Source organism: Carlito syrichta, unplaced genomic scaffold (assembly GCF_000164805.1).
Source record: "Carlito syrichta isolate Samal-C Ts95f unplaced genomic scaffold, Tarsius_syrichta-2.0.1 Scaffold316346, whole genome shotgun sequence".
In the NCBI taxonomy this organism is placed as follows: domain Eukaryota; kingdom Metazoa; phylum Chordata; class Mammalia; order Primates; family Tarsiidae; genus Carlito; species Carlito syrichta.
In genome coordinates, this window is record NW_007260442.1 from 1752536 (window position 1) to 1772638 (window position 20103).

A 20103-nucleotide genomic window follows, 5' to 3' on the forward strand; every position below is an offset into this window, starting at 1 on the left:
GTAGATCCAAGGCTAAGTTCTAGCGTTGCTGCTTACCACCTAGATGACTTTGAATCGCAGCACCTCATGGAACCTCAGCTTCCTCATTCAATAAATGGCATTAAGGCCAAGTGTGGTGGCTCATTCCTGTAATCCCAGCACTTTGGGAGGCTGAGGCAGAAGGATTGCATGAGCCCAGGGGTTCGAGACCAGCCTGATCAACATAGTAAGAACTTGTCTCTCAAACAATTACCAAAAAAAAGCTGGGCGTAGTGGCTCATGCCTGTAATCCCAGCACTTTGGGAGGTGGAGGCGAGAGGATTGCCTGAGCCCAGGGTTTGGAGAAGGATCACCTGAGCCCAGCATGTTGAGGCTGCAGAGGCTGTGAGCATGCCACTGCACTCCTGTATGGGTGACAGAGTGAGACTCCAACATAAATAAATAAATAAATAAATAAATAAAATCAGCTGTGCATGGTGGCAATCACCTGTAGTCCCAGCTACTTGGGAGGCTGAGGCAGAAAGATCACCTGAACCCAGAATGTTGAGGCAGAAGGATTGCCTGAGCTCAGGTGGTCAAGGATGCAGTGAGTTGTGATCATACCACGGCACTCCAGCCTGGGAAACACAGTGAGACACTGACTCAAAAAAATGAAAGGAGATAAATAATAGCACTCTGGGCTGTTGCAATCATCAAATGAAAAACACTGCATTAATAGAAAGTATATTATTGTTCTTCATTATTTATTAGTGAGGTGCAAATTGGTTATGGGGCTTAAGACTTTAATTTCTGGGTTCCAGTCACCATTCTACCTCTTATTAGCTGCGTGATCTTGGGTGAGTCACTTACTGCCCCTGAGCCTTGGTTCCCTTACCTTTCCAATGGGATAATCACATTACCTAGCTCATAAGATTGTTCTCAGAATTAAATGAGATAGTGCCTGGTTGCCTGGCATAGAGTAGGTTATCAGAAAATGTTGGTTGTCACTGTTGTCATAATTAACATTAAAAATCACATTCAGATCAACTTGGAGGAGAAAAGATGGGGATGAGCTGCGAAAAGAAGGTGCAGGCCTCTGGAGTTTTGTTGACTGTGTGAGTGTGTGGGCAGGTGTTTATGTCTGCCCGCAAGGGTGGGCTTGCAAGCAGGGGACACAGATGCCTAAAGAGAAGTCTCCTTTTTTGTTGCTGTTGTTTGTTTGCTTTTGTTTTTGCACTGGCTGGTGTGGGGCCAAGGCTTCCCTCTTTCTCATCTCTATGCCCTGCTCCCTGCATCCTCAGACAGGCCCGGATTTGAGCTGCGGCCCTTTCCGCTCTGTCCCTGTGTCTCTTCCTCCATGGTCCTCCTCAGTGCCTGCCCTGCCCTTCCTCCTCCAGCAGCAGAGAACATGGGCGAATGACCAGAGGCTGGCTTTCCTGGTCCAGGCGTGGCCGCCCCAGAGGGCAAATGTCCTGGCACCCGCACTCCCCTCCCTCCGTAGCCGCCCCCTGCGGTGAGTGCCCCGCCCGCCCCTCCGCCCTCCTGCCGGCCCTGATCGCCCCTCTCCCTCTGCGCAGTGTCCACGGGCTCCGTGACGCAGGTGTCGTCGGTGAGCACGGACTCGGCCGGCTCGTCGTACTCCATCAGCGGCATCCTGGGTATCACTTCCCCCGGCGCTGACACCAACAAGCGCAAGAGAGATGAAGGTAAGAGAGGTGGAGCAACCCAGGCAGACGGACCCGACGGCGCCTGTTTGGGGCGCTCGGTCGGGAGGGGCAGCCAGGGTGCCCGCGAATACCCTGACCTGCAGAGGCGCGGAGTCCTGGCCCACACGGGAAGGGGCTGAGCCCCCCGCGGGGACGGCCAAGCAGCACGGGGGGCTGTGGAATCCTTGCTGGCCTCCCCTGTGGCCCCTCCTTGGGCAGAGAAAGCAGAGCCCTGTGGTCTGAGATATGTGGCCAAGAAGACCCTGTGTGTGCAGATATGCTCCCAAGGGCTGGGCGTGCAGGGGTCTGAGTCCTTTGTGAGGGAACCTTGGAGAGGGGAAGGAGAGAGGGAGAGAGAGAGAGAAAGAGAGAGAAAGAAGAAAGACAAGGGAGGGGGCTGGGCAAAGCAGCCCCTCCCTGCTCTGTCCTGCAGAGGGAGGGGCACACTTGGGAGAGGGACAGGCAGTGACTTCTCTGGGAGGCTGTGCCCACCTCTCAGCAGAGAAGGCCTTCCAGTCCTGGGGATGGTTGAGGGTTGAGGAAATTAATAGTCATTTCATTCTTGTCCTTGGGTCTGGAAGGAAGGAGTGCAGGGGCCTCAGGGGGATTACAAAGATGACAATCTTCCCGGTTGGTTTTTTTCAACCCTTCAGTGTTCCGGGAGCCACCTGGGTCCCCAGAATCGGCCATCTCCATCCTGGACATGGGACACCTTAACCAGGGTCTCTTTTTCCTCCCGAATGGGCTGCCACCGCTGCTGGCTGACATTAACGGGTTTGAGAGGAGAAACGACCCCCTGGGAGACTGTAAACCCTTAGTCAGGAAAGGGAAAAAGAAAAAAAAAAAAAAGATAAAAGAACCCGGGCTGTGGTCTAGGGCCTCAGAGCAGCGTGACAGAAATCTTGATTCAATTATTCTGTTCCTCGGCACAATTCCCTTTCTCAGCTCTGTGTAAGGGATGTGTGTTCTCGTGAGCACATGCCGAACTACTTAAGATCTGTAACTAGAAAATTGAGTCGGCCCAGCCGTAGATTGGCCTGTGGTCTGTGTGTGCCAGGCAGGGCAGAAGCTGGGCCTGGCCTCTGTTTGGAGCTGTGGGGCGCGTGGGGATGATTCATGGCTTTTGGAACCTGCCTCTCCTCTTCCCCCTGCTCCCGACACTCCTGAGCAGATGTCAGAAGTCTTTAACTCAGTGGGTTGCTGTGCTGTGTTGCTGCAGGAGGCAGTGGGCCTGCCATCTCTGTTGGTTTATGGCGCGGATGGTGTCATCTTTTCTCCCACTGTCACCTGGACTCGCAGCAGATGTGCCCACACTGGGACCTGGCTGTGTTTGATCAGGGTGGAGGGATGGATTGTGTGAAGCTCCCACAGAGGCTGAGGGATTCAGGCAGAGATTTTTGGAGAAATTAAAACAAATCGAGTTTGATGTTTCCCTCCAGACAGACAAGTCCTGGTTTGCGGACATTATTTAAAATTTTCATTACTTTTTAATTTTAATTAAGTCTCACTATGTTGCCCAGGCTGGTCTGAGTTCCTGAGCTCAAAGCAAGTGCTGGGATTACAGGCGTGAACCATGCGCCCAGCCTGGGGGCATTGTTTGACTATGCTCATGGAGTGCTGAATTGGGTTGCAGCCGCTGATCAGCAGTTTGGCTTCTCAAGCTGCTTTACAAAGTGTAGAGTGGTCGGAACGTGAGTGATGTTGGTTTTGTGTGCCGCTCTGTGCTGGTCAGATCATTCCCTGAGGACTGTGGCCCGTTTGGGGGTGTTGACCTTTAAGAGGGACAATGACAAATTGGACTGTGTCCAGATGAGCATAACCTGGGTGAAGAGGGATCAGATACAGCACCTGGGGAACACTTCAAGGCCCAGGATCTCTTTGGCACAAAGAAGAGCAGAATAAGCAGGACTGGACTGTTGGCTTTAAGTATTTGGAGGACTGACTTGGAAGGAGAGAGGAATGAGACTTTGTTGTGTGGCCTTAAGGGCCATATGTGGCAGATGCAGAGGCAATTTCAGCTCAATGAAAGACAGAATTTTATACCCATGAGAGTGACCTTGGAAGACAGCGAGTATCCCATCTCTAGGAGCATGTGAGCACATACTAGGTGGCCACTTGACAGGCTGCTGTTCCAGGATATCAAGAATCACATGCAGGATTGGGTGATCCTTGAGATCCTTCCAGTTACAAAATTTATGGTAGAGTCTCATCCCAAGAAGACTTGGGAGGTCCAATCAGTGGTCTGTGGGCTAAGGGAGAGTGGCTTCATGGTCCTGGAAGCTTACTGGAGTGGAAAGAGTAGGGATGAATGCAAGCAGCAACCAGAGCCTCCCTCTCCTGCCCTGCATTGCTGAGAGTGTATGTGACTGAGCCGTGCGGAAATGTCCTTGCTCATAGCAGGGAAGGGACTGGGGAGAGCATCACATAGCGCCTCCTTCTGGCCTTTACCATCCTCTCTCTCTGCATCTTCCTGGATCCCTGCATTGGCTCCAGGAGCAGGTGAGGAGGCAGAGATCGCCACCACCATTTTATTTGATTTTTTTGAGTCGAAGTCTTACTCTGTTTCAGAGTACAGTGGCACGATCGTAGCTGATCACAGCTTTGACCTCCTGGGCTCAGGTGATCCTTCTGGCTCAGCCTCCCAAATAGCTGGGACTAGAGGCGTGTGCCACCACACTTTTTAAAAATGTTTACTTTTTGTAGAAACAAGACCTTGCTACTCAAACTCCTGGACTCAAGCGGTCTTCCTGTCTCAGCCTCCCATAGTGCTGGGATTATAGGCATGAGCCATCCTTCCTGGCCTGCCACCCACGTTTTATTAGGGGAGGTGACTGAGGCCCCACAGAGCTCCATGACATTGGCAAAGCCACACACTGGTGTGGACTGGGGAGTCAGGAGGAGCGGGAGGGACTACAAACCTCAGCTCCCTGGTATTGTCCCCTACTTGTTGCCCCTCAGGCCCTCCAGAGAGGCTCTTGGGAAGTGGAATAGCCTGGGACTGGACAGAGCCTGAGGACAGTGGGCAAGAGTTTCAAGCCAAAGGGCACGATCAGCAGGCTGGATGCTGCAGAGAGTGCAGTAAGACCTGAAGGTCAGAGGTGTGAGGAGAACAGAGAGAGTAAGAACCAGCCGCCAGGAAATGCAGGGCAACTGCTGGCATGTTGGAGGCCAGCCCTTGGAGGCCAGCCCATGAAGGCTGCAGACCAGGGATTTATGAGGGTGCTAGTGTCTGGGACGGTGCCATTTTTTTCAGGAGCCTCAGCAGCAAGTCATGGGATAAGAGAGGCATTGAAAGGCCACAGGGAAGACAGCCAAGGGCCCCCACCCCCATTTTTCAGATGAGGTGACTGAGGCTTTGCAAAGTAGATTTGGGTCCTCAGTCCTCTGCTTGCAGTCATTTCCAGCTTGGACTACGGTCTTGTCCCATGGGCATTTCCTGGGGCCGCTCTCCTGCCCAGACTTCAGAATAGGGGAGGGCAGTGACAGGGTCCAGTCATAGAGAGTGGGCTGGTGGGCAAGACTGGCAAGTCCAAAGTCCCTCTGATGGCCGGGGCAGTGTGTAAGGTGACACCAGGGGGAAAGAGTAAGGCAGGGAGGGGCCAGTTTTGATGGAAGGAGTCTGGGAGGGCTCCATTTAGGAGGTGGCATTTGAGGGCTAGGTTGAGGGTGGAGAGGGCATTCCAATCAAAGGCAAGAGAGGTTGTGCCAAGTCTGGGATTCTCATGTGCATGTGCCAGTGTGGCAGGATTAGGAAAGAAACATGTCTGTGCAGATGTTTCAGATTTAAGGGTAGATGTAAAAGTGATCAGTCCAGCACTAGCCAACAGAAATGGAATGGCAGATATGTAATTTTAAATGATCAAGAAACCATATTAAAAAGGATAAAAAGAAGCAGGTGGAATTAATTTTTTTTTTTTGAGTTGGGGTCTCACTCTGTCGCCCAGACTGGAGTGCAGTCACTCTTTCTGCCTCAGCCTTCCGAGTAGCCGGAATTACAGGCATGCGCTACCACGCCTGGCTGATTTTTTGATTTATCATAGAGATGAGGTCTCGCCTGCCCAGGCGGGTCTCGAACCCGCGGGCTCAGGCAGTCCACTCACCTCAGCCTCCCAAAGACGCGGGATTACAGGCTGAGCCACCGAGCCCAGCTGGAATTAATTTTAATAATAAATTTTATTTAGCCCAGTATACTCAGAATATTATTATCTCATCATAGAATCAATGTGAAAAATTTTGACGACATGTTTTCCCTGTTTTGGGGTACTTAAGTCTTTGAAACCTGGTGTGTGTTTTACACTTATAGTACATCTCAGTTTGGATGCTAAAAGTTTGACAGTCACAATTAAATGTTGTCTTACCAAAACAATAAATATGTTCTTAGCAAATATTTTAAGAAGAATATTTTACACTGCTTCCGTTTTAAAAGTTAGATTAAAACTGAATAAAATGGAAAATTTAGTTCTTCAGTTGTATTAACCACATTTCTAGTGCTCAGTAGACATGTGAGGCTAGAGGCTACTGTTTTGGACAACACAACTCTAATACAAGAGCTTGGCATGTAGTAGGTGCTCAATACATGCTCCTTATTAGACTTGATCAGTCACATTCCTTTACAGGATTCACAGTTAGTAAGGAAGGTGAGTGTGTGTGGGGGGGTCTGTTTTCCCCAGGCACCGGTGCTTCTGTGAAAACTTCCACAGAAAACTCTGGGTCAAGTTCTGTAGCAAAGGCAAACAGATTAGACCTGTGGAATGGCAAGAGCCCTTTCAGCCTAGAAACTGTGGGATTGTCCCCGAGATGCTTGCCTTCCAGGCCAGACCTGGGGACACGGCCACTATGTCCAAGTTTCAGAGGCTACAGATAAGACTCCTGTGGCCTCTAGGGGCAGAGCTGTGGCTGGTTAAAGGAAACTATAGGGAGGCAGACGAGAACTGAGTGCAATTTACTGCTTTCAGGTAACAGCCAGACTGAGCCAAGGTGGAAGCCTTATCATGGAAAGATAGTGAGCTCCCCATCAACGGAGGTGTGAGCGGGGACTGGACAAATAAGGGCCAGAAGAGTCAAGGCGGGCATTCTGGTTTGGGCTCCATGACTTTTGAGGCCTGTCCCAGCCTGGGTGGCTAGTGTTTGGCTGTGTTTGCAAGTGATCCCACCCACTGGTTTTTCCCCTCCCTCTGCCTGACTGCAAGCCTGCCTTTTATGTGGACTTGACAGGGCAGGGGGCCACCTGTCATGCGTTTCTATCCCTAGCCCAGACCCCGGCACGGGCCTGGTTCACAGAAAAGCTCGGGAGGCCTGGGGGATGACTCTGAGGGTCAGGCTGGGTGCTGCTCCTGCGTGAGATGCGGCCTAGCCTCTTGGTTGGTCTGAACTGACAGCTTTCCCCGAGGAGGCTGTGGCATCGCCTCAGAAATCCCACTGTGCTAGGCACAGAGCCTGAGGTGGTACCTCCCTCTCCGGAAGGCCCTGAAGAGGTGGTAGTGGGGCTGGACTTGGCAGAGCAGGCAGGGCTGTGAATAGCGGCCATGGGTGAAAGGGCAGCCTCAGACTTTCGTTCCTCCCTGGGCCTTTGATCTCTGGTGAGGCCTCCTTCCGCCCTCTCCCCCATTCAGGTTCCCTCCCCCTCCCCTCATCCTCCCAGAGTTTGAAAGGCCCCAACACACCGAGGTCAGTGGAGTGCGAATCCCTTTCACCAGCTCAGAAAGCCCACCGGTCCGGCACCAGGGTGGACTGTGGGGGCCAGAGGCTTCTTTTTGGGCAGTCAGGGTATATTACGAATGGAAGTTCCGGCCTTCTGGGCTGTGGACTACCTTCTGCCTGGGGAGGGCACAGGAAGGGCAGCCAGCACCTAGACGCGGCCTGTCCTTTTCAAAAGATGCCAAGTTCAATGAGACCCCCATGGGAGGTTTAGGGGCTCCTGTCACGATTATTCCTCTTTTGGTGGGGGGTTCTTGCCTTCTCTCTGTTTTTGTGTCTCTCTCATGTCTTTTCTTCGGGGGTGCAGCTCATTCTGTGTGATCTGGCTTTGTTTATCGAATCGTCTTCTGTGTGTTTCTGTCTTCTGGTCTAGTCCTCTAGTTCTCACTAGCTTTCATTTTCTTACATCCTCTTTCTGTTTCTCTCTCTCTACTTCTCTCCCCCCTCTCCCCACACACACTCACTCACTTTTGTATTCTCTCCTGCTCTTCCTCTCCTCTTCTCTCTCTCAGGCTAACAGCCACAGCTCAGCCCTGTCCAGCAGACCTCCATGGGAGCCGCAGTGGGAGGGAAGGGATTTCAGAAGCTCCACGCTGGGCCCCCGGGCCCCTCTGACCACAGGCAGTCCCTGGTCTTTCTTTCTCAGGTCCCTTTTTTCTTTCCTGGACACTTAGATCCTGTCAACTGCTCCTTGGCTGGGGGTGAAAGCTGGAGCAGGAACTGGGGAGACCACTCTTCTACTCCTCAAAAGGGGTGGGCATGTGGAAAAGAATTCCTGAGACAGGATTTAGAGGCAGCGCTTGTGGCCCTCCAATTCCACAGAACTCTGATCTTTGAAGAGCCCCAAGTGAGGCGATGAGCCAAGGTCACGGGCTCATGGGCCAGGAATGAAATAGTGGAGGACTTTCTGTGGCGAAATCTTGGGGCAAGTTCCGTGATGTCTCTGAGCCTCCATTTTGTTATCTGGCACACAGAGGCGACATGAGCCGTGTGGGCTATTATGAGGATCAAATGAAGTGACTCCGGCAGAGGGTAGAGCCCTAGGCCTGGTGGTAATCAGTGCTGATGGCTCCTGAGCGAGTCTGAGGCTGGAGGATGTGAGGCCAGTCACAGACTGAGGACAGTGGGCTCCAGCCGCGGTTCTATTGGCAGCTGAAACGAGCTGGTCTGCCCACAGACGTCCTGTTTGAGCAGTCTACTGTGGTGGGCACTGAAGAAACTGAGTGACTGTGGCCGGGAGCCCCACGAGCATCACGACTGAGCAACAGTGCCCCCAGGTGTCGGCTGCAAGATGAAGGGCCACTGGCTTTCCTTTCCTCCCTTTTCTTCGGGTCTCCTAGCCTCCTTCATGGAAGAAAGCAAAGGGTCAAGCCTCAGTTTTCCAGGAAGAGAGGTGCAGGGAGAGGCCTCCAGGGTAGAGGCAGAAGGCAGAACGCTGGGCCTGGGAGGGCTGGGCGTCTGAGGATTGTTGGGGCCACCGCCTTGAACGTTGAGCCTCCCTGTGGGAGCTGGAAGGGCCTTGGCGAACATGTAGGACATCCCACCCCTGTCATTATTTAGATGGGAAACAGACTCGGAGAAGAGACGCGGTCCAGTAGACCCAGAAAACCTAGCGGGAGACAATGGCTCCTCGGAAAACCCTTGGGATCCTACAGCCTCTTGATGTGACCAGTCTCAAGTCTCCCCATTCTCCCCTTCTCACAGGTCCCTCTGCCATCTTCACTATCGAAAACCACCCGAAACCCAGCCCCATCAATTTTCCCACCCCTGGGGTGGCTGACCCGTGAATCCCCCAGGGGCTGGCTCTGCAGACAGGGAGGCATCCCCATCCTCCACAGTGGTCTGGGGGCCAGGAAGGAGGTTGCTGCCATCTTGTCTTGGCTTCTGCTGGGGCTAGCCCAGGGCAGGTCCTTTCCCTGGCCCTCCATGAGGTATGCCTGGATGTATGTAGAAGGGAGGACCCTTCCCCGAGTTCTCTGTTAGTCTAGGCAGGAGCCAGGTCCGAGGTTCTTGCTGGTGGGGCTTCACTTAGAACCCGGCGGGCCATTGTCATTCTGGCAGCCGTGCTGTACTTGATTTGCCTTGTATTTGCCCTGACTTTCAGTTTGCTACCAACATTTCAAAATCAGGAAATTTCACGTGTGAATGTCTGCTTTTCTGGGGGAGAAAGGTCAGATCTGGCAACACTGGGTATCTTTCCTCCACGGCTACGGTCGTCAGGGGCCACTGGGCCTGCAGTTCTCAGAGGATCCTCACCTGACTTGCGCTCTGGTTTTCTGGGCCCGGAGGCCTTTGAGTCTCTGGAGTCCCAACATGAGTTCTGAAGAAATGAGTTTGGTTCTGTCAGCCTGTGGTAGCTGAAGCGGATGAGAGAGGCACATCCTGAAACGGGTCTGGTGTGTGTGTGTGTGTGTGTGTGTGTGTGTGTGTGTGTGTGTTTCTGGGAATGCGCAGTCATCAGACTCACAGGCCAAAGGTGGACGGGGTAGGAGAGGCAAGTACTTTGGCCAAGGACCAGGAGCCACACTCCTTGGCAGGTCATTTACTCCATCCTCTGCAGATGGAGTGGTCCTGGCACAGAGGGCCCAGGTTTTGCCCAAGGACGTGCACTCCCCGCTCTGGCTTTGCAGCCATGGGCACCCCACCTGAGACCTAGGCAGATAATTCTTGGTAAAGCAGGGGGATCTGAGGCCAAGTGGCCAATTGCAGGGGCTCCGTGGGCCTTTCCCTAGTGCCCAGGGCCTGTCCCATGGGTGGGGGTCAGGTTTCGGTTCCTCCCGTCTCCTGGGTCCCTGAGTTTCACTTTGATTCAGTGAGTGAAAGCCCTTGTGAGAGCCAACACTATGAAGCCCCCGCCCTGCCTGTTTGCACACCTGCTTTGTCCCGGCCCCTCCCCCTCCTCTCACCCCCAGCTCCTTTTCCCATGGGGTTGTGCCCTGGTGTTCTGGGGGTTACGGGAGAAGGAATGGCAGTGTGCGGATCTCAGTTCAGGGAGCCAGTTGCAAGAACACTGGGTCCAGTGGGGAGATGGAGTCTCGTCGGTGGGCAGCCCGCTGCCAAGGCAGCCTGGGACTCAAGGTGAAACGGACTTGGCTTTCTTCCCCACCTGCATGCCCTGCTTCCCTGTGGGGCAGAGAATCCCACAGTCCTTTCTCTCTGACTTTGGAATATGGCTTAATACCTGTCTGCAGCGTCTATGCTTCAGGGACTTTATTAGACTTCAAGATTCCAGAAACTAAGAGGTAGGAGAGGACTCTGGGAGGTGGAAGCTGGGAGCGCTGGTCCCCAGTCCTAACTCTGTGGCTGACTTGCTGGGGACTTTGGGGGGAATCCTCTGCCTGATCCTTAGTTCTCCCATCTAAAATATGAGATCAAGAGATTGCTAAGGTTGTTTCTGGCACCACAGTTCTGAGTGTCTCCCAGTTCCATTTCGGTCCTCTTGGTATTATTTTAGACCAGCAGTTTTCAAACTTTTGGTCTTGGGGTCCCTTTAAACTCTTAAAAATCATCAAGAACTCTGGCTGGGTTTGGTGACTCAGCCTGTAATCCCAGCACTTTGGGAGGCCGAGGCGAGTGGATTGCCTGAACCTGTGGGTTCGAGACCAGCCCAGGCAACTTGGTGAGACCTCGTCTCCACAATAAATCCAAAACTAGTCGGGTGTGGTAGCACACGCCTGTAGTTCCGGCTACTTGGAAGGCTGAGACGGAAGAATCACCGGAGCCCAGCAGGTTGATGCTAGGATGGCCGTGAGCGTGCCACTTCACTCCAGCCTGGGTGACAGAGTGGGACTCCAACTAAAAAAAAAATAAATCATGAAGAACTCCAAGGAGCTTTAGTTTATGCGCATTAACTAAAATGGATACAAGTTTAAAATATTTATTTATTAAACATGATGGTAAAAAGCAGCACAATACTTTCTAAATAATAAAGAACCATATTTTTGAAACCAGAAATGTAGTTAGAGTGGCATTGATTTGTAACTTTCGCAAATGTCTTCAGTGTCTGGTGTAATGGAAGATGGCTGGCTTCTCATATCTGCTTCTGCGTTCACTCTGATGGTATGACACATCCTCTAGCCTCTGCAAAACGTCACTGCAGACTTGTGAAAGAATGCACAAGACTTGTGAAAGAAGGCAAATCACATCTTGGCATTCATGTGATGATGATGTTGACTTCACAGATCCTTTGAAAGGATCTCAGGACCCCTCCCTCTACCCCAGGCAGGGGGTCTGGACCACACTTGGGGAATTTCTGCTTTGCACCCGCACTTGCTTGCTTATCACCCTTGCAGATAGGGAGAGCAGTTAAAGTGGTTTTAGTTAACAGAAAGGTGCTGTTAGTTTCTCTAGCTACTGAAGGCAGTGGGAGCCATGGTAGGTCTTTGAGCTGGGGATGGAGTGACAAGACACACAGGACTTTGGAAATCCTCCTCTAGCTAACTGGGATGTATAGTGCTTCTTGCTCCTGTCCCAGGCTGAGCTCCCACAGAAAGGCACAAATACTGAGGCTTCTCTCCTTCCCAGCAGAAGGTTTGTAGGGCTTGAGGTCTGATCGCCCCCCAGCAGGCTTCTGTCTAGACCGACAGCAGCGACCAGTGCTCCCCGAGAGTCTGGGGAGAGGGTGCTTCGGAACCCCACCACCTCTCCCCATCTCAACTCAGCTCTGCTCAACCCACAGACTCCTGGAGACCCTACCTGGGGCATATTTTTGGTGGGGAAAAAACTCAGCAATGATATCGATTGGCAATGAAATAAAATGAAATATTTCATTCTATCTCATCTCCTAGCATTTGAGGAAAAGCAGGTCTGAAAGTTAATTGAGAAAGGGGATATTTTTGTTCTGATTCTATAGGGAGTTTGGGGTATTTCTGGAATGCCAGTTGTTGGTGACTCATGTATGTGGTGTGTGTGTGTGTGTGTGTGTGTGTGTGTGTGTGTGTGAGTGTGTGTGTGTGTTGTATGCGTCTCATTTCACTTTGAAATTTCCAGTTTTCATTATTTTTTTTTTTGAGTTGGGTCTCACTCTGTCACCCAGGCTGGAGTGCGATAGCAGGATCATGGCTAACCTTGCAGCCTCAATTTCCTGGGCTCAGGTAATCTTCCCACCTCAGCCTCCTGAGTAGCTGGGACTACAGGTGCACACCACCACGCCTGGCTAATTTTTATGGGGATTTTTTTTGTAGAGATGAGGACTTACTACGTTTCAAACTCCTAGACTCAGGCAGTCCTCCTGCCTTGGCTTCCCAAAGTGCTGGAATTACATCCATGAGCCACTGCGCCCAACCAGTTTTCTTTTTTTTTTTTCTTTTTGAGTTGGAGTCTCACTCTGTGGCCCAGACTGGAGTGCAGTGGCCGCTCCTGGCCACCGCAGCCTCGACCTGCTGGGCTCTAGTGATCCTTCCGCTTCAGCCTTCCAAGTAGCTGGAACTACAGGCGTGCACTACCACGCCCGGCTAATTTTTTTGATTTATTGTAGAGATGAGGTCTTGCCAACTTGCCCAGGTGGGTCTCGAACCCGTGGGCTCAGGCAGTCCACTCACCTAAGCCTCCCAAGGTGCGGGATTACAGGCTGAGCCACCGAGCCCGGCTCAGTTTTCATTTTTATTGTTACAAATTATCAATTGCATTGACCCTTCCTTGGGTTTTTATTGATGGAATAAAATGGGGGAGTGGGAGAAAAAGAGAATGTCCTAAGATAATTTAAGAAAAACTGAGAGAGGAATAAGGATAAAAGGTGCTAGAGAAGGTATGTGAGAGAAAGAGATTGCTTGTAATGATAATTAACTGATCTATGCGAGGATACAGGCAGAGAGGACGGCCCAGACCCTTGAAGGACTGAAAAATGACGAGGGGGGTCAGACACTTCCTAGCACCAGCCACCAGGTGGCACCATCGACCCAGGACAGCTTAGTTGCTGTCTAGGGTTAGGGACAAGAGGGGTAACAGGGCAGTGTGTTCCCGCCATTTGTGAGCTTAGTATGCTTGTAACTGGGTCGAGGGTGGCAGTGCCCAGCCAGCTGACCACTTGCCCAAGTCTCACCTTTCTGCCAGCATTCAGTTGGGGAGAGGGAGGCTGGACCATCACAGCAGGGGATTAATCTGGTCCTTTCTCTCTCCACGGCTCAAGTGTCTTGAGACAAACCTTATTGGGAGCCGATTCCTTGGGTCTACCCTGAGCCTTTACTTGCTGTGTGACCTTGGCCAAGTCACTTCTCTCTGAACCTTGCCTTCCTTGTGTTAAAAAGTGGAGATTTGAGCAGGTGATTTTTTTTTTTTTTTAGAAAGCGGGATTTATTGAGAGGACAGAAAAGCTCCCACAATCAGAGGGTACCCCAGGGTGTTGACTGAGCAGATGATTTTTAAGCATCTTTTGGGCTCTGACATTCTGTGGTCTACCAGAGACAGCACTGGAGTTAGGGTCGGGTTCTGGGTCTTTCTCTGTCAGCTGTGTGACCTTGGGCAAATCACTTCCCATCTGTGAGGATTATTCTAAATCTCCCTCATAGAATTGTGCATAAAATAGCAGATTGGAAAATGCTTTTGAAATCTTTTTTGCTGCTTTAGGAGAGGGAGGGGTTATTATTTATAATTTTCCTCAGAATTTAAATTAGTCAGAAGCAGAGGGGTTCCACCATCCTCACTGCTTAGAAAGTTTGTACGTCTGCATGTGACCACAGCAAAAGGCCTTATGGCAAACATTTGCTCAAGGACACTGCATCCCTGTGCTAATTATCTCTTGAATCTGCTCATTTCTCTCCATTCCCACTGCTACTGCCTCAGTCCAAGCACACTTTTCTCTCATTTGGGTTATCACTGGCTGGTCCCCACCTCCAATGTTGTTGCCTTTTCCAAACAATAGTCTACCCTCCACATAGCAGCTGAAATCCATGAGCCTGAGAGTTTTTTGTTTGTTTTTTTAGACAGGATCTCAACTTATTGCCCAGGTTGGAGTGCAATGGCACAGTTAAAGCTCACTGCAACCTACAACTCCTGAACTCAAGCAATCTTCCTGCCTCAGGTGCATACCACCATGCCCTGCTAGTTTTTTATTTTTGTAGAGATGAGGTCTCACTTTGTTGCCACGGCTGGTCTCAAACTCCTGGCCTCAAGAAATCCTCTTGCCTCGGCTTCCCAAAGCACTGGGATTACAGGCGTGAGCCACCAGTCCTAGCCAACCTGAAGGCTTTTTTGTTTTTTGTGTTTTTTTGAGCTAGAATCTCACTCTGTCACCCAGGCTGGAGTGCAGTGGCACGCTCACAGCCACCACAGCCTCAATCTGCTAGGCTTAGCCGATCCTTCTGCCTCAGCCTTCCAAGTAGCTGGAACTACAAGCATGTACCACCACGCCCAGCTAATTTTTTTATTTATTGTAGGGACGAGGTCTCACCATGTTGCCAAGGCTAGTCTCAAACCTGTAGACTTAGACAATCCTCTCACCTCTGCATCCCAAAGTGTGGGATTACAGGTGTGAGCCACCATGCCCAGCAACCTGAAGGTTTTAAGCCTTCAAATCTGCCTGTAGTTCTCAGAAACCATCCCAATTTCTTCACAAGGCTGCTGGCTCTCTCCACTCTCCTCTTGTCGTGTCCTCTCCAGACACACCAAGTCTCCTTCCATTCCCTGAACACCGCATGCTCTAAGAGTGGCATGGGTGGTAAAGTCAGACGGTCAGGGTTCTAGTGCTGCTCCACCAGTGACGACACCCGGGACCTCTCTGAGCCTAGTTTCCCCGGATGTGAAACGGGGCACCATTTATGCCTGTGATTGGACTGTTACGTGGATTGAATGAGGTAATTCATGTAAAATGCTCAGGATGACTCCGTGCATGACAAGAGCTCAGGGCAGGGTGCTTTTTATTACAATGCTGCTCCCACTGCCTGGAAACTGCCAACTACCCCACTCCACCACTTACCCGGCTGACGTTCCCAAACTTCAAAATCCAGCTTGAATGCCACTTCCTGAGTGAGAGCGTCCCTGATGCTCACTCCTAACTGTTAGCTACCCTCCAGCCCCCAACCCCCTGCTTGCTTGTTAATAAAAAAAAAGTCGGGCTCGGTGGCTCAGCCTGTAATCCCGCGCCTTTGGAAGGCTGAGGTGAGTGGATTGCCTGAGCCCACGGGTTCAAGACCCGCCTGAGCAACTTGGCGAGACCTCATCTCTACATAAATCAAAAATCAGCCGGGCGTGGTAGCGCGCGCCTGTAATTCCAGCTACTTGGAAGGCTGAGGCGGAAGGATCGCCGGAGCCCAGCAGGCGAGGCTGCGGTGGCCAGGAGCGGCCATTGCACTCCAGTCTGGGCGACAGAGTGGGACTCCAAGGCAAAAAAACAAAACAAAAAAAACTCCTGGCCAGGTGTGGTGGGTCACACCTGTAACCCCAGCACTTTGGGAGGCTGAGGCAGGAGAATCTCTTGAGCCCAGGAGTTCGAGTCCAGCCTGGGCAACATAGCAAGACTCCCATCTCTACAAAAATTAGCCAGGTGTGGAGGCATGTGCTTATAATTCCAGGTACTTGGAAGGCTGAGGTGGAAGGATCCCTTGAGCCCAGAAAGTGGTAAGGGTCTGTGGCATTGCACTCCAGCCTAAGTGACAGAGGGAGACCCTGATCCAAAAAAATGAAACAAAACAGCTCTCATTTGTCGCTCATCTGTGTTTTCCAATGAGACTGTGAGCTCCACAAAGGCAGGGACTGTGTCTATAGCGGCTACCACTGTCACCTTAGTGCCCAGCATAGGGCCTGGCTCATGCCAACAAATGCGGACATCATAGAAGCCCTAAGCCCATCTGGCCAGCAAGTGCAGGACCTGGGACAACAAGCATCCTGCCCCTCCTGCCTCCCAAAGCCTCCAGTCGGCAGGATCTTTGTCAGTCATTCTAGAGGGAGAGGGCGCTCTCATGGTCTAAGGACACACGTGAGCATGCATGCACAGATATGCAGGCTGGTACCACGGTTCTTTGTCTCTCTGTCTCACCTGAGCCAGGTGCATACAAATCATGGCCCCACATAGGAACTGCAGCATGGTACAACTATAACGGCCAGCACTCATTAAGCGTTGACTGTATATGTTTTAAATTATTGACGTATTTAATACACACCTGTGCCAGGTGGAGTCCTTATTATCCCCATTTTGTAGAGATTCAGAGAGATCAAGAGAATTGCCCAAGGCCACACAGCTTAATAGGGGCAGTGGTGGGACTGACACTCCAGATAGCTGGCTTCAGAGTATCCTTACCTGCCACGCTGGTCTGCCTCTCACAGACTGTCACAACAGGATGACATCAGTGTGAGGCTGAATATGCCCCATGGGAATATCACCACCTCTCTTAAACGTGAGGCTTTGATTCTAATTTTTTTTCCAATTCTGCCTGTCCCTGTCATCCAGCCAGGCTGAGCTCAGGGAGACCCTGGCTTACAGCCCGTTTCATCACTTAGGTACCACCCCATTTCTGAGATCTCCCTAACACTGCCGTGTATATTTCCCTGTCACCCTCACGATGTTCATCTTCAAGAGCAGTCAGCGGATCACATGTGAGTTTTAAACCACAGCAGACAGCACAGTGGACAGACTGGGGTTCAAGGTCACCTCCTATTGACTAGCTGTGTGAGCTTTGACAGCAAAGGGCCTTCACCTCTTTAAGCTCCGACTTCCTCATCTGTCCAAAGGGGACAATTTCTGCTTTTCCTGGTAATTAGAAAATGTTACCTGTAATACTTTGGGGTTTTTTTGTTTTGTTTTGGGGGTTTTTTTTTTTAGATGCATGCATTTTCTTTTCTTTTCTTTTTTTTTTTGAGTTGGAGTCTCACTCTGTCGCCCAGGCTGGAGTGCAGTGGCACACTCATGGTCACCCCAGCGTCGACCTGCTGGGCTCCAGCAATCCTTCTGCCTCAGCCTTCCAAGTAACCGGAACTACAGGTGCACGCTACCATACCTGGCTAATTTTTTTTATAATTGTAGAGATGAGGTCTCACCGAGTTGCCTGGGCTGGTTTTGAACCTGCGGGCTCAGGCAATCCACTCGCCTTGGCCTCCCAAAGTGCTGGTATTACAGGCTGAGCTACTGAGCCTGGTCCTCTTTGTTTTTTTTTTTTATTTAATTTTTTTATTTTAAAGATGTGGGGTTCAATTCAGGATTAGGTATACAAATGTTCATTAGGCAGGTATCCTTGTCCCTTGTTGATGTGGTGTGCCTCCCCTCCCCCAGTAATACTTTGAATAGCACTGGCACATAACAAATTTCAAAAATATCAGCTATTATTATTTCTGTTATCAGAGCAGAGTGTTTTTACCCTGAATTCAGATTCCTCAAGAAGACCTTGTTGAAAACTTCTAAATTCCCAGATCTTTTGTTCTCTCTCTCTCTCTCTTTTTGAGTCGGGTTCTCACTTTGTTATGCAGGCTGGAGTGCAGTGCGTGATCATGGCTTACCACAGCCTTGACCTCCTGGGCTCAGGTGATCCTTCTGATCTCAGCCTCCCGAGTAGCTAGGGTTACAGGCATGCTCCACCACGCCCGGCTAAATTTGTATTTTTTGTAGAGACGAGGTCTCGCTATGTTACCCAGGCTGGTCTCGAACACCTGGGCTCAATCAATCCTCCTGCCTCAGCCTCCCAAAGTGCTGGGATTACAGGTGTGGGGCATTATGCCCAGCCTCTTTTGCTCTTTTTCAGATGGTCATTTTGTTTGTATTGCTAAGTCTAATGAGGGGATTATTGAGGCTAGGGTCAGAAGGAAAAGAAAGCAGGAAGTACCAACAGGGATTTATCGGGTCAGAATTGTTAGCTCCATGTTTCAGAAGCTCACGGAATTCAAGTCTTACATGAGGGCAGCTGGTGGAGGTAGGGTGAGTCCGACACACGGCTGGAGGAGCCTGGGTTCCCTGTCCCAGAGCGGCCTGGCCTTGATGTGTGACCTCAGCCAGGTCCCTGCCCTTTCGGAGCCTCGTTTGGGAGGCGCTGAGCCTGGACAATCCTCCCAGCTCCCGATCCTCTCTCCCCCACTCCTCCCTGCGGTTCCCCCGCCCTCCTCCTTCATCTTCTCTCTCCGTTTCCTTTCTGTCTGAGACACAGACGCCATGCAGCACTTCTGAATGGTACTTTTGTTCCGTGAACATCTCTTTTCTGAAAAGGACGATTGGTCAGGTTTGTATCTTTTAACTGCTGGCACATTTTATCAGTTAAGAACCTGCGTACCTCTCTCTCGGGAGACAACCTCAGAGAGGCAGACAGAGTGGCTGAGGGGAAGGTTAATGGGAGACAATGGACGAAAACAACAAAACCTCTTTTGGGGCCCAATTTAGGGTCTCTCCAGCCAAAGCCGTCTTTCTGGGAACCCCCCCTTTCCTGCTCTTCCCCAAGGCCCCCAGCGTCTTCCAGCTTGACTCCAGTTTATGATTTGTGTTTCCCTCTTAGCTCCCCAAATAACAGGGAGAGGGCCAGGAACAGAGTCTGTGCCCGAGCCATTTTTGTTCAAGCCCATTGAGGTGGGGCCTGGAGCTCTGGGCTTGGAGCTGTGGGGACCTGGGTTGGATTCCTGGCTTTGCACATCCTTGCTAGTGCATCTTGGGCAAGGTCACTCTGGGCCTGGATTTTCCTCCTGACAAAAGAGCAAGCAGAATGCCTTCCCGGACATCTTGCATAAATCCAGTGAGAAACAATGCACGAGGAGAGGACATGCGCTCTAAACTGTAAAGCTCTGTTACCTACAACAGTGTCACTGTATCATCCCACATACCTGCTCTGTGACCTTGGGCAAGTTTCTTAACTTCTCCAAAGATCAGTTTATTCATCTGTATAATGGGGACTCTATACTTAGGTCATACAGTTTGAGAATTCTGTAACAGATGGAAAGCACTGGGCACAGCTCTGGCAGCGGGAGGTGCCCAGATCCAGGTTAGGGCCTTTCCCCATTTCCTTCCTTATTTCCTCACAGCGCCTCCCTTTGTGAGCACAGCACCCAGGATTGAAGCCACAGGCTTCTGAAGTTTAGCTGCCTAGTTTGAAACCCAATTGGCCACTCCGTGCCTGGGAGGTCTCGGACAGTTTCCGCAACTCTGCTTCCATTCTCTCCTCTGTAAAAGAGGGAAATAAGAATATCTGCTTCGGGTTGTGGAGATCAGACCCTGCCCATTCATGACTAGGCAGAATCAGCACCAGGTGAGTGTTGGTGATTCTGCCGTACCTGCTCCCGCGGTCTGCCCAAACCCTGGGCTTAGACTGGACGGGGCTCCAGCTACCATATCCTTCATGAAAGCCCCTTCGTGGCCGGACGGGAGCGGGAGCGGATGTGCTCAGGTGGCATCAAGAGTCATGTTTCAAGATGTCTGAGGGATTGTCCAGGAGCTCTGCGGTGCCACCTTGCCAATACAGCCCCGCAAAGAGGTCGAGGGCCCAGGGGAGAGGCCAGCCTCCGCCTCCTCGACCCTGCTGGCCCAGGCACCCCGTGGGCCTCGCTCCCTCCCACCGGCCGGGTCCTCGGGGGCTCGGACTCGGGCAGGAGCGCCCCCCTGGACGCAGGACCAATGACTTCCAGGAGAGCGTGTGGCTTTCCTCTGCGACGTGGCAGGAGGAATGGATTCAGCCGCGTCAGAACGTGGCGCCCCCGGGAAGGGGGCCGCCAGCCCGCGCCGGCCTCCGCCGAACATTTGCAATTTAATTGACCTCGGGCGGCAGGAAGCCAATCAGTATAAGTCAATTGACGTTTCGAGATAAAACGAATCGGCGGCCGGCGCCCCCGGCCCCCCGCC

General features: G+C 51.5%; 1 protein-coding gene across 9 annotated transcripts in view; it reads left to right on the plus strand.

The window, feature by feature from the left end:
* The window catches only part of PAX5 (paired box 5), a 202931-nt gene that overhangs the window by 29881 nt on the left and 152947 nt on the right, over positions 1 to 20103 (plus strand). For 7 of the 9 annotated variants that reach the window (XM_008074152.2, XM_008074154.2, XM_008074155.2 and 4 more), the window contains one exon: positions 1536 to 1664. The exons of the other annotated variants lie outside the window; for them this stretch is intronic. In XM_008074152.2, coding sequence (XP_008072343.1) covers positions 1536 to 1664 — 129 coding nt within the window. The remainder of the gene's footprint in view (positions 1 to 1535; positions 1665 to 20103) is intronic. 9 annotated transcript variants of the gene reach the window in all.